Source organism: Buteo buteo, chromosome 2 (assembly GCF_964188355.1).
Source record: "Buteo buteo chromosome 2, bButBut1.hap1.1, whole genome shotgun sequence".
NCBI lineage: Eukaryota > Metazoa > Chordata > Aves > Accipitriformes > Accipitridae > Buteo > Buteo buteo.
In genome coordinates this window covers 27,357,979-27,372,680 of record NC_134172.1, presented here as the reverse complement: position 1 = coordinate 27,372,680, position 14,702 = coordinate 27,357,979, and the positions used below count along the sequence as shown (strand labels likewise).

Sequence of the window (14,702 nt, the reverse complement as noted above, 5' to 3'; positions counted from 1 at the left end):
GACTCTCCCCCACCACCTGGAGCACAACCCTGCAAACCATGCAGAATGGGGATGGAACAGGGACGGCTGTTTCTAACTGTCTCTTAGCTACAAGTGGAGACTAAGTTCTCCTCCTCAGCTTCAAGACACCACATGGATCTGCCAGTTTGTGGGAAGCCTGTGATACACAGAAGCAAATTTGGCCTGGCAAGTATGCTAGAGGAGAAGTGAGCATCAAGAGCTCAAGTGCTTAATTGCACATACATAGCTGAGCATTTGTTCCCAGTTAGACACTTCTAACTTCTTCCAGGAAAGAGGAATTTTTAATTTCTTTCTCAATACTGTTTTGACATAACCTGCAACTACCAGTGGTACACATACCAGATTTCAGAAATTCCTAATCTACCTGTAAGGTATTGGTATATGCATACCTGAACTGGATGAGTTACTGCTGTGTCCTGCATTACAAGTCACAAGTGTGAGGATTTGCCTTATCTCAACTACAAAAGCAGAATCCCAGGAGCTAATCCGATCCTTCTATTGACAACACATTTAAAGGAAGATTATCTCTTCCACAAAGACTCGCTGTCCTTCAGTAAGTCTGTTCTCCGCTCAGTGTTTTACAAAACTGCTGTTGATAGCTGAACAAGCTATTCCCAGAGGTACTGCTGCAATTCCTAACCATCCATGAAGAATGAAGCACTCATGTTTCTAAGTCATATTCAGAGTCAAGAAATCTCAAAGATGAACTCAAGTGCTTACGTCCTTGTCTCATCAGAAATATCTGATGATCTGTGAAGTGCAGCAAACAAACTGTCTCCTCCTTACCATTTTCAATTGCATTTCATCCTGCACTTGCAAGATGCTAGACAGGACTTGAATTGTCAGCATTTCATAAGAGGAGAGGGAAAAAAAGTCTCACCCACACAGAACTTATATCTACACATATAAAAACCTGTTTTCCTGAGATTTCAGTGCAATCCACCCAAATGAGGTGGTCAGATAAGCACCTGAAGTTTCTTATGCTTATCTGATCAAGGTCTCCAAACCACTGCCATCCATCACTAACTTTGTCATCAATTTGATTCAAATAAAGCGGTGACTAATTTTGGTCTATTGTTTTTTAGAGGCTTATTGAGGTTATTTCTTGATGGCAAACCAGATATATCTCATAGCTGGTAAACATTTCAGAGTGCTGATTTACCAGCTCATTGGTACCTGAAAACGTGGCACAATGGCTTCTCTCTCAAACTTTTAGAGCACAACTATTATTAACTAACTACTACTGCACTCCTTTGTAAGAGAGAAAGAGATCAAGCGATTAGTTCAGCTAATGTACTAAACCAAGCTCAAGCATTGCAGCTGGTCCACTCCTGCCATACAGAAATGGTTTTGGGCAAATGAATTCTTTTCTACCAAATATATTCCTTTTACCTTCTATCCATACATACACCTGAAAAAGTTTGTTTCAGTTACTCTTGGAGGCCATAAACCCCTGTTTCACCTGAACTACTAAGTCCCTTTCTAGTGACAGAATTCACTGCTCCTCCCAGGTCTTTCTTTTGGTCATTCCATATATTAAGAAGGCTTAGTGTTACAGAAAGGGAAAAAGGAAAAAAAAGAGAAAGAACCCCCCCACACTCTTTCCAAGTGACTCTCCACTACCAAACTCTCGTGAGGTCTCACCTTACCAGAAAAATGTAAACTTGTGAAGAAAACAACAAAATTAACCTTAAAAGATAGTCTAGATCTATATTCCCACATTCGACACAGATACACTAGCAATAAACAGGCTTTCTTAAGGAAAGATATTGCATCATTTTCCAATTGCAGTGCAATCAATCATTTGAAACATTTGGTTTGTTTCTTCAGATGCTTATCTGTCTCAAGTGACAAGAATGTACTGCTTATGACTTTCTCCAGTCCCATATCCAGCATATATCCCAGCAGTAGGGGAAGGAGATAGTGTGAAACTGTACTTTCCCATCCATGTACAAGTCTTACCACATAGTTTCCTGATTTTCTTGATATATTTAAGAACGTATTTCTGCAAGTGCACTGCTAAGAGTTTGATGGGAATAAGTGAAGGTTACTATTTGGACATATCTGTCGTAATTATTTCTACATGCTAATACATTCTGCTAAATATTCCTACAGGACTGCCAGTGAAAACACTAATGAAATAACTAGAGCAGGCATCATTATTGCTTATGTCTCACAGCGATGCTATGTGAATATGCAGGACAGCAGACACTGCCCTCTTACAAACCTTTCTCTCCCCTCCTCTTTGCTTCCCCTGAGCCTTTACAGGAGGATTAGTGTACTTTTGCATCAGCTGATAAAACCAACTTTTAATCATCTGCGTTGGCATACACAGGCACATAACAGTACATTTTGAGCCTGTGTCTTTGGCAACACGTCCTAAAATTTAGCAATAGCCAAAGCTTTGATTCATAAACCATAAGATCACAAATGACCACATAGACCTTTTCAGCTTTTACTCCAGTATCTCATCTAATCTGCACATAAAACGCTCCAAAGAACATGTCTTGCCCACTTCCCTTAGCAAAACAGACAATGGCCAACTACCAAGACTGTTTAAAATATTTTTGCTGCCTACCCTAATATTTTCTGCCCTTAGTTTTGGGACTGTCAGTACCTCAATAGCCCAGAAACTTTATAATTTAAGGAGAAACACACAGTAAACATAAATGAAGAATAATAAGTATATAGAGACGTTGGGGCTTTTTTTCCCCCTCAAACTAAATACTTCAGGCTGAACTGAGCAATTCTGTAAAACACATTCTGCATAGAGCAAAAAGACACTTTTTATGCATAAATGATGTTCACTTTTTCAGCGTGTATTTTACTATTAGGAAGAATTTCCTAGTATAACAGAACAACACACACTTTTTCCCCAGGAAAACCAGCATATGCACTATTTTTGAGTCATGTAAGGAATACCCGAGCGGAGAAATGGCTCAAAGAGAAGAATCTTTCTCTGGCAGAGGACTGACCAGACAGTGTAGTCAGTTAAATCCACTGTCTATCTTAAAGATTCTCCCATTATGGGCGCATGGCTGGGCCTTGCCCACAGTGTTTACAGGACACCTCCAACTAACATCCTGAACTACTGTACTACAGCCAATACTGGCTACAATCATAAACAACTGCGAAAAAATATACAGGAAAAACCTTGACAAGTTTGTAGCTCACAACTGCATATGGTGGGAATTGATGGAGCCTTTGCAATACAAATAGTGCCCCAAATCAGTTCTCCACACAGAGAAAGTTTCCAATGATAAGGGACACATGTAAGGCACGTTCTTTTAAAAACCTGACTCCCGTTAAGCAGCTCATTGTTCATAAAGGGAATGGTGTTTACACAGGAAAAAGTCCAGTTTCAACAAATCCAAGTTCCAACAGATGTTTCCTTCTATCTAAGCAAAACAAGTTTGTGAGCTGTTTCTGCCCAATCAGAAAGCTTCAAAATTAATTTTACAGGAAAAAAAAACCCTGTAGTTGACAGAATAACCTTGGAAAACAAATTCAGAAAAACTTATATTTCAAAATTGCAGCTGCTACTGAAGTGATTTAACTTGAAAAATTCATCCTCCTTTAAAAAGAATGCATTATGATCTGGGATTGAAGGGATACAACATGATAATTATAATTTTGGTTTGTGCTGGAAAGAGAAAGTAGGGCAGGTTGTTACTCACATAGCTCTGTGTTGCAATTGCTCTCCTCAAATCCACTTAACCTCTCTTCTCCAGACCTCCCCCAACATCCCTCCAAAACTCCCGGCTGCTCTTGGCTTCCTCAAATCTCTTAAGACCTGCACACAGCAGGTAAATAATAGAAGTGGCTGAGCAGAGTATAAAAGGTATACCTCTTAGTTTTATTTTTAATTACTACTACCAGTACACACTAATCATACAGCAAGCATAAGCACTTTGTAGAAGCGTAGAAGATAAAGAATTTCAGGCTTTGCCAAAGTCCTGCTGTTGAGACTGCGCTGTTACACACCTGACTGTTTCACTTACTATCATGAGAAAGTTGCAGGACTTTCAGAATGTACCTGGTAGTACTATACCATTTCAGAGCAAAGCTGGATCTGGTAACATTCTGTTGCACAACTGAATGCTGCAAAGGCAGCACATTCCGGGGAGTTGGTGCACTTTCTGTACCCAAAAATACCTTGATCCAGAAAATGGACTGAGATGGACCACATGTTGCTGAGAGCATTATCCATTTTTTTACAGCTTTTATAAAATGCAGCTGCAGAGGCCCAACAAATTAGATTAACAGCTAGATACAAGTGTCAAAGCGAAAGCTAAAATATTATTAATCATGGGTATGACAAGTGTAGCCAGTGCACGCAACCTTCTGTACCCATCTTTGCCTCCACAAGTGCCTTATTCGCTAGTTTTCACTCCAGTTATTTCTCGTCCTAGCTATTTTGTGAGCATTACACAAAGTTCCCACCTCCACAATGTTTTATGAGCAGCATGCTCAGCACCGAGGTTCCTTACCCCAGCCGAGGCCTCTGCATGTCCTGAGATGAACATAACAAGACAGGGCTGTAATCTGGCAGCAATGCAATGCACCATAATTACAACCAACATGAATACTAGCAGTGTGAAGGAGACCCCACTGTGACACATTTCAAATCTGCCTGTCAAACAATTATAGCAGAAGGTAGAGGTGGTTTTCTCCCTCCCCCAGTAATCCCATTTGTCCTTTAAATAGATCTTAAGTATAGTCTCAAACTGTCAGCATTTTTGTAAAGAAATACCAGCTCTGACCTAATTGGATTTGTTGGACAACCACAGCTAAACAGTTCTGCAAGCTCCAACAGCTGAACAGCTAGAGAAAAAACCTTTCACACTGGAATGTACAAGAGTAAGAAAGTTCATTTCAAGAGGAAAAATTTCTTCTGAAAGTGGTGACAAGACATAATTTGTTCCACAGTTCAAACCTTGTCCCTTAGCAACATAATGATGTGGTGCGGCACAGCGAAGGTTGTGTGAGCTGCTCCATATAGACAATTATCTGCAGTTAACTTTTCAAACATTGTCACTTCGGGCCACTCTGAATTCACCACAATTGCTAAAGGTTTGCCTATGCAAACCTGCTTTTGTTTTAAAAGTTTTAACCACAAATAAGAAAATGGGGGAAAAAACCCCAGAGAATTCTGACAAGAACACATAACAGTAGCATTTGAAAAGAAAAGAAGTATAAATTACATCCCATACAAACAAAGAAAGAGGGGAATAGGTATTTTAGCTGAAGAGCAGAAACACCTCCTAGTCCTCTGGACTTCTTGACTTTTTTCCTCACCAATATATATGTGTACAGATGAAACTTGCTCTGTTCTTGCTGTGTATATCATCAACTGCTTCTTCTGTACATGTTTCTGTGGGCTGGAATAGTGCATTTTAAAGACAGTCTAGGATATAATGGCCCAAAAGCCACACAAACCTCATCCTCTGAATGACGAGACAGAATACATTAAAATGATGTAGAGGTTACAGGTTAAGGAAGTATAATAAAGCAAACCTTACAACACTTTCAATGCCTTCAAACTTTCTTTAATGAAGATTGAGATTATTCCATATGTGTCTGAATCCAGAAGAAAAGTCATTATACAGATTGAATGTTGAAAATTGAAGTGACATTCATTTCACTGTCTTTAAAATAACAGTCACACATGGTTTTAACATTTATATTTAGGAAAATGTCAACTTCAGCACTCAGCAACATTATTTTCTGTATTTGCACAGTTGGTAACCAGCACACCTGTGACTGAGAAATATAAGTAAACTTTACACTGAATTCTGAACCATGTTTTGATCTGGGGCAAAAGCAATCTGAGATAATGTCATGAGTCTATCACTGTCAACATTAATACCCAGGAATTATACACTCTCCTACCTGTTGGCTTATCCACACCAAGGAATCCAGCCTGTCCCAGGGTTTTAAATACTTTATGTGCTGGGAACTGTCCTTCTTCCTCCCACTTGTCCACAAAAGGATTAATCTCCTTGTCAATGATCTAGATTTGAAAAATAAATGTGAAAAGTTATTAACACAGACATTCCAACAGAAACACCTTTGACTACTTTTGTCTAAAAACTTTAATTTAAAAAGAAAAAAAACTGTACAGGGAAAATTGAAAACACACTAATTTTCTTACTTCATGTTGGATGTTCTTATTCTCCACCCACCCACAACTATTACAACAGATGCAATGAGGCAAATATAAACAATTCTTTTAGCAATTACAACTACTACAACAGGAAGACATCAGGGCTGGTTTAAGCCTCTCAAGACCTATGAAAGTGGCAAGCTCCCCCTCATCATTTATTACATTTCTGGGTACAGTTTCTAGAAAGTGACAGGAAGGGAAACCTGGATTGTCCTCAGAGGGATCTTGCCAAAGAAGGTTAATGATCCCTTCACGATGACCACACACAGTACACAAGACAGGCAAGCAGGAGAGACCTCATTTCCCCTCCCTTTGCCTGAAATACTCTCAAGGACATTAGCTCTGTTCAGGGCACTTGCGTCCAGTCTGCATTTAGACTTCCCTAGGATCTGACAAAACACATACTGGAAAAATCTGGTCTTCTTCCAGATTTTACGGCATTTCCAAGTCTAGCCCCTGGGCAACCCATGACTGGGCTATTGCCGCACACCTTCCAAAAGTCAATGTCCTAAGCTGCCTGGTTACTGCCCTTCCTCTATTCAGGCTGCTGTCTTCCCTTCCAGCTGTTGCCAGCAAAACACATCTGGAGTACAGCCACTACATTCAGCAACACTTTTGAGTTTCAGAGCACAAGCGTTGGACATCTCACCCCACAAAATCCCAGATTTCCATGGCCTTGGGAAGGGAGCGAAATGGGCAATCTGCAGTTTTGGAGTTGACCTCTAAGCCTGGGATTAACTCCCGGACAGAGCCGGCTCCGTGCCAAAGGGCCCCACACTGCAGGGTGCACCAGGCATTAACGCTTCTGCCACCTTGTTCTTCCTCCCCATGCCTACCAACCTGGCACAAGGCAGACGCGGTTTCAATAGCTCTCAAAAGGACTCAGCTGTACAGTGCCCAGCCCTGCCTACCTCCACAAGCCAAACCAGGGGTTGGCACAGGCTGCTTCTGCCATGCTGCCAAGTGCGCCGTGCACCTGGGTCAGCACGTAAACAAGAGGGTCCAAATGCAAAACAGAAAAGCCACCCTCCTTCCCCCAAACCAAACCTCACCAAAACAAACACCAGTTCCCAATAGAAAGTTGATGCCTTTAATCTGTGACCACAATTTTACTGGTAAAATGTTTCATAAAGAGAGAATTTATTAAGAACTTACTCCTCTTAGTCTTTCCTCCACACTAAATAAACAAGTCCTGTGGTGCTAACTATTTCTTGAGCTGGAAATAGACTCCTCTCCCTCCCAAACTGCTGCGCTCATGAGACCCTGCAGAGCCTTCTTCCGAACTATCTATTTATTGCACATTCTTCGGAGAATTTCAGCCCATATATGGCTGCTTTCTGCTTCCCAGCTGGCCACAGAAATAAGGATACTTCACTGTTGGTAACAGGAAAATCACTTTTTCACTTCTCTCACCAAATTCTGAGAAATGTATATACTGAATGTTCAACTCATTCAGTAATTATCATCTCTCTCCCTCTCTTACACTGAATAACGTAGGCCTCATGATCAATAGTAACAAAATACTCACCAGGACAGTATCTAGGAGAGCCCACATTTAACTTCTATATTCCCATATCCTAGATGCTCAGATTCTAGGATGCTGACCCCCAATGTTGAGTTACAGGTGGTGAAACACCTCTTTGACTGTTTGTAATAACATCTGGTAATGCTCATCGGATAAGATCCAGGGAAATGCCTGAAAGAGGTTACGTAGTACATAGAGAAAGTTATCCCAGTGTTTTAATGGATCTTGGCAAAAGTACGAAGTCAATGTACTAACAGAGTTTTGTGCTTCTTATGGCTGGTACTGGGCCAAATGGTTCACAGCCTACGTACAAAGCTAACTTTGAAGTTAAACGGAGTCAGAAGAATAGCTAAGGCATTAAAGAAGTGGGTTTACATCATTTCTGCAGATTATGACCTGCTTGCTCCTGTGCCTTTCAGTAAAACTCAAATTGTTTAACAGAGCCGAAGTTTAATTATTACCAGGTGAAGTTTGCCATGTCAAGTAAAACAAGATCTTCCTTGCATGACACAACAAAAAAATGAAGACAGCCTCACTGCACAAACCACAAACAGTGCATGCCTCTAGGTTCAAGAAAAACAAGAAAAAAAGAATACCACAGTCCAGATACTGATATCCACAGTTGTTTCTTAGCCACTGGACCATCCACTTGAAACTGTATTTTTGCAGAGAAATTAAATAAGTTCTGTCAAAAGCTTTTGACACTTTAGACACAAATTGTTTGCAAAAATCACACATGCCATTTGCAATCATAAATAAGACTCTAAACAAAACTAACCTACTTTCAGGCATGCAATCTCATTCCTTTAAAAGTATCATTCCTCAAAATAAACCTTCAGAAAACACACATCCTTAGATAATTTGCAGAGAGTCAGAGGGGAGGAGTGGGCTGTGGGGGAATCAAGGGCAGATGGCTTGGATGGAAGAGGGGATGTGGGGCAACATCTCCCCTTATACTATCACATACAAACACAACCCACATCACTGGAGAACTGCAGCACTGGTCAACTGGCTGATGCTTCAGTACTGATTATTGGATATTATCATCCCCTCATATAAATGCAAACTGAAATAGAGATATTTTCAAAAGGCCAAGCGACCAAAGACTGGAAGAACACATGCAATTACAGAAAGTGTGCTTAAAACATTGCTCAAGACAGGTTTATGTGGATGCAGGTCAAATAATGCTGCATACCTAACCATTTAATTTGTCCCTTCCTTTGGCTTTGGCCACTTCCTCACATCTGTGCCCCCAGAGAAATATTTCACGCGTGAATTAATTTCAATCTTGACTAATTAACTTTGCATTAATTTAAATTTTTTTAATGCACACAGCTTTTAGAAGGAAACACAAAGAGCTGCAGGCAAAAAATTATGCAGGCACCTTAACCTAAATCATAAGGTATACGTGCCATGTTTGACAAATATACAGAAGCAAGCTTTTGGCAGTAGGTGAGCAGCTGGTCTGCTTATTTTTATATGCTTTATCATGAGAAATGTGGAAATCACAGGTGACAGCATTTAGACTTGCATCACTAGGATACTGACTATAACAAAACCTAAAACTCCTCTCAGCAGAAATATTTTAACACGGCATACTACAGATGTTATCTGACAGATACTCCCAGACATGAAGGAAATCTTTCCACCTGATCTAGCTGGCCAAATCTCAGTGGCATTTGGACTGTAAAGTTGATTTAGGAGCCATATATCTTTTCCACCTGGTGATAAAGTACCAGTAAAGCACAACAGAAACTTATTTTCCTAACGGCAAGGGTAAGTCTCATGTATGGGATCGGTGTTTTTCTCAGGCTGCTTCATCCAAACCATGAAGATGCAAACCTGAAGGACTTGGCTCTAGAGGCACCCGTGGTTCAGCCTGCATCCCAGCAAGAGCTCAGGCTGCTCTCTGGGGAACCTCTGAAAGAATGGCTTCAGGGCCAGTATCAGCCGTGAATGATTTCAAAAAACACTCTGGATATTTGCCCAGTCGGAAACTGATCGAGCCAACAAACTCGCTTTGTGTTGAATGATGGTAAGAAAAATAGAAGTGTTTTTATTTCAAGTAGTCTTGACAAAGTTTTGTGAAAACAGCACCTGTAGCTTCCTGCCCAGGAACCAGGAAATGGGGTGGCAGGGCTGGGGGGAGGATAGAGACAGAAATTCAGATTTTTTTTGTTATAGATTGTTCTAATTTCTCTCTAAAATAGAGCAATGAAAATATCTCCCCAAAACATTACCAGAGAGTTGCACATTTTGATTATATTCTACTGGAAGTTAGGACACTTTTTAAATGAGAAAAGAAACAAAAACACACATTGGGGATTTTCTTTCACATGATGCTCAGTATTTTGTGCTGATATTGTATCAACACCTACTCAGAATAATTAGCAATTGCCATTTAATTCTCACTGTATTCTAAAATAAATACACTATTTCTACAACAGTAGAAACTGTAATTGAATTAATTTGGGTACTCAGAGTGCTCCTTCACAGCAATTAAAGATTTCTTTCCATTATTTACCACCAAGTTTACCTTCTACCAAGCAATTCAAATCAGAAATTAAAGGCCATACCACTTCTACACACAATACCTCTTACATCTATCCCTTATAATACTGTAGAGTGGTAGTATATTTCAGCACACAATTAGCAAGATGACAAGTCTTGAAAAGAAAACAATAACCTGAATTCTTACAAAATTACAGAAATTTTTTACTAAAGCTTCCTGAGTTATACCTAAGCTGAGATTAGACTGACTTACTAGAAAAGCAAGAGAAAATGTCTGAGAAAAAGGTATTTTGTATTAAGAAGATTAAATTGATTTAGTGGTGCCACTTTAACTGTACCATATGATGTTATGAGGAGCATTTTTTTTCCTTAAATCAAGTTACAGTAATTGAACTCAGCTCTATTAATATAGTAACGAAAGATGACACAATTAATGGGATCTTTAATGTAACAAAAAAAAGCAAATAAATAAGCAACAAACCACTAATGACAGTTCTTCAGTGGTTATATCTAGCCATTAGCATAACACTGACTTGAAAGGAAGCAGGTAACAGGCCAGAGAGCCCTTTGCCTTCAACACCAGAAAATAATTAACAGCCCACAAAACAACATTTCTCCTTGTAGTTTTATTCACAACCACCTGCAGCAACGACTGCACTGTGAGACAACTCGGCAGCATAGGGATACTGGTGCTGAGGACAAGGCAGCATTTAGCAAGACACAAGGCAGAGCTGAGGTGGTCAAACCCACGGGCCACCCATGGGTGCTACCAAACCTGACCACCACAACCCACCCCATGGGTGCAAGGCAGCCAGGACCCCACCGGCAAGCTCCTCACCAGCCACCGCACCACAGCCCGTGCAGGTCCTCTCAGCTGCTCCTCCGGAGGGGGCTTATACATCCAAACAGCAGCTCTTCATTTCGCACACGCTGGTCTCCGTTTGGGTCCCCCTGAGGCACGCATCCCAAGCACACCAGAATGAGTTTTCCAGCATATATCCCCTGTTTCTTCTCACTCCTCCTGGGCTTGGAGGCCATGGCCCTCCTCAACTCCCTCACAACTCCTCCAAAGCCCTAAACAAAGTTTGGTGGCCAATCCTTTCCCAGTAGGGAAAGGGCGGAGGGAAGGAGACTGGGATGTGGAAACACATTCAGGACAGAACCAGGGCGAGTCCAGGCACGTGAGAGAAGGAGGTCAGCTCCTTGTAGCTGCTACCTACTAGAGAGGCTGTGGAGAGACCAACACTTCTGCCATGGCACCTCAATGATGAGGATGTCTACCGGCACATGGTGGGCAAAGCAGGGTCCTGCTGTCCCTCCTGCACTCACGAGGTCCCTCCAGCGCTGGCAGGATGGCAGCTGCTCCTGCGCTTCCAGTCCCCATCACACATACTAGGAGAGCCTAGCAGAATCCAGAAGCTGCCCAAATGCCCGGACCACCCAGATTGGTGGTGGCGAGCCTGGACCTGCTGCGGTCAGCACCCCAGTGGAAGAGGCAATCGTTCGATCTCCAATGACATCATGTGCAGAAGCAGAGGCAGTATGTGACTTAGAAGACCACAACAGGTTAAAAATAACCCCATCGCACAAAGATGATTTAACCACACAGCAAGCAGAAAACATTCCTTGCAGTGCTAACCTTGCCTGCTCACACAAAGTTATTTAGTGCACTTTCTTCTGGCAATGAAAATCCAACATTACCAGCTTCTGAGGTCTGAAGTGATCTAGAGAGCAAAGCTGCAACCTACCACTTCCTCTTCCAGGATGTGTCACCACCACAGGGTGAAGATTTCCCTACATATACTAATTAAAACAAGGGGGATAGCCCTCACTCCTTCTCTTATAAAAACATACATGGTCTTACTGGTTAGGACTCACCTAGGAGATCTAAGTAAAAAAAATGACTCACCACTACATAAAGGGTCCTGTTAAGGCAGCAAATGTCCTAGATGCTGCCAAAACACTTCTCCCCTTTACATGAGTAAGTCAAGTCTCCCTCTTGCCCACAACATGGAAGATTTGGCATTTGGATACCATCTGCGTCTCTTAGTCTGCATTCACACTTGACTACCCAGCCAAACGTACGACACGACACCTGGGCAAATGACTGTCTACAAGAGCTGCCACTGAAGAATTTGGCCTATCTGAGTATGGGATTTGGGACTGGGCCTCAATGATGATATGGAAACTTCTGTAGTCTGAGCTGTCATCAGACTTGCTGGGAACAAGCCAAGAAAATGTTTTCCACAATGATACATGGTTGAACTGGAAAAGTTCAATTTAAGTGTAGACATTCATTTCATGACCTTGTGAAAAACTGTTGGCAGAAAAAAAAAGTCCTAAAAGCAGAATATCTAGATAATTAAAATAAAGAACAAAAATGAAGTAATTTTGACTTAAGCTTTTTAAAGCAGCATGATTCATTTTAAAAACCCCAAACCAACAAGCTATAAAATTATAATCTAGATGGCAGTTCCTTGTAAAGCCTCAATATTTTCAAGCCATCATCAAGATACTATAATAATAATGTGAGTGCAGCAAATGGAATATGGAGGAAACAGCAGGGCAAAACAGTACTGAAGTATCTGTCTAACTTAAAACTTTACAGTTAGTAGCAATGAATCTAGACATTGTGGTCTAAACTTTCACATAAAGGTTTTAATTTCAGACAGCTTTGATTTCTTTCCATATTTCTCTACAATTACGGGAAACATTTTTTTCAAAACATTTTGCTACTCTATTTAGAATTTTCAATCTTGTTTCCACCCCCTCACCCCATGAAAACCTAAAATGAATGAGGAATTACCACACATATCCATGTCTTTTTTAAAAGCCTTTACTGCCTTTGAAGGAAAAAATGCCCCCCAAGTTGTATAGTTGGTTTACTCTCTATCTCTTTTGATTACATTTTTCCCCATTATAATTGAGGACTAACAGGTCTAACCCAAAATGTGATTGATTTAGCCCATATAAACAAGCTCACTGATATCACCCCAAGCACATCCCATAGAGGAGAGATGCACAGACTGAAATTCATGGACTAAAAAGCAATTGCATAGAAGCCCAGGGTAAATGAATGGTATTAAACAGTGGGATGGGCTGTTCTTATCAGCATCTTTTTGAACACTAAACAAACACTGCTGAGCAAGAAATGAGTGCTCGCGGGATTAATTGAAAAGAGACGGTAGGAAAGTCACTCTCGAAACCTCATCCTTCCTTCATGAACTTTGAAGAACACGCCAGACACTCATACACCAGGCAGGATGGTTGCCAATGCCCGCCTCTTGAAAAGGTCCAGAAGACCATGCTCTGCTGCCTTTGCCCTTCAGTTCATTTTGGTCTCCCCAACTTTTCATGCATTTCATGTGCAGAATCCAACTGCTCTACATGGCGCCTGCACGACAAGATGTGACCAGCCCAGTGAAAACAACCTGCTGGATGAAAAGACACTTCAAGCCAGCCAGGAGATATCAGTGAGGAGAAAAAAGAAAGCCAAGTCAAATACAACTATATTTTCTCCTTTTTTTTTTTAAAAAAAAAAATCCACACCTAAAAACCTTAAACAAATGTTGAAAAGCAAAATAATGGTTCTACCTACCCTATTTAAACGAATTGCCAGTAACCTTGCCTTGGTGAGATTACACAGAGATAAGGTTAGGACCACACTGAAGCACCTGGCTCAGCATGGGCTCCATGGCAGGCACTTATGCTCACCACCCTCTTTTTCTATGCGCTGCATTGCTGATCTTTTATTTTGCCTGTAAATGTACTAAGCACTTGACAGAATAAAGAGACGCATCAACTGCATCACGTATGTTACATATAACCAACCCCTCCTGAATCTACTCTGTGCACATGTACGCATTTAGACATAAACACACACGGATTTCAGGTTGTTTAGCTTTCCCCTTTTCCCTTTCCCAATGGGCTGTACATTAAGAATTGAGGAAAAAAAAGTCATTCCAGCTTAGCACTATAAAGCTGGTTCAAAGGCGCAGGTAACATACCATCACTAGCACCTCGGGTATCTTTAGGATACTTCTACTTCTCTGTTCATTGCTGCAAAGCAAGGGTGAACAGGCCTGGCTCACGTCTGGGTTTCTCCACTGCCATTGCACATAACTGTGGCCAGAGCTGAGCTTCCAGAGAAGCTTTCAGTGGATTTAAAACCAATATTCAGTAGGCTCATATAAGAGAAAACCAGAAAAATTTCCAGAGTGCTGGAAAATATATGGCTGAAATGGGACGACATGTATCTAAAATTTATTAATTAGAGCACCACAATTCCTTTTTGTACCTTCAATTAAGCCATGCCACAGGCAAAAAAGGAATCATGCAATCTGCTACAGCACTGGGTACCAAAGACTGTGCTGATCAGCAAATACAGGAACAAACTCTTACTAAATGAAATTTTCCCTTTCTCAAAGGGAAAAAAAACTAGCGGAGGGAAAAACCCTATAACATAAGAGTTGGCAGCAT

At 41.0% G+C, this 14,702-nt stretch overlaps 1 protein-coding gene across 1 annotated transcript in view; it reads right to left on the bottom strand.

Annotated features, from left to right (window-relative positions):
• The window catches only part of LOC142040943 (putative acyl-CoA dehydrogenase 6), a 95,291-nt gene that overhangs the window by 72,233 nt on the left and 8,356 nt on the right, over positions 1–14,702 (bottom strand). Inside the window, exon 2 of the mRNA XM_075049390.1 lies at positions 5,914–6,034. Coding sequence (XP_074905491.1) covers positions 5,914–6,034 — 121 coding nt within the window. The remainder of the gene's footprint in view (positions 1–5,913; positions 6,035–14,702) is intronic.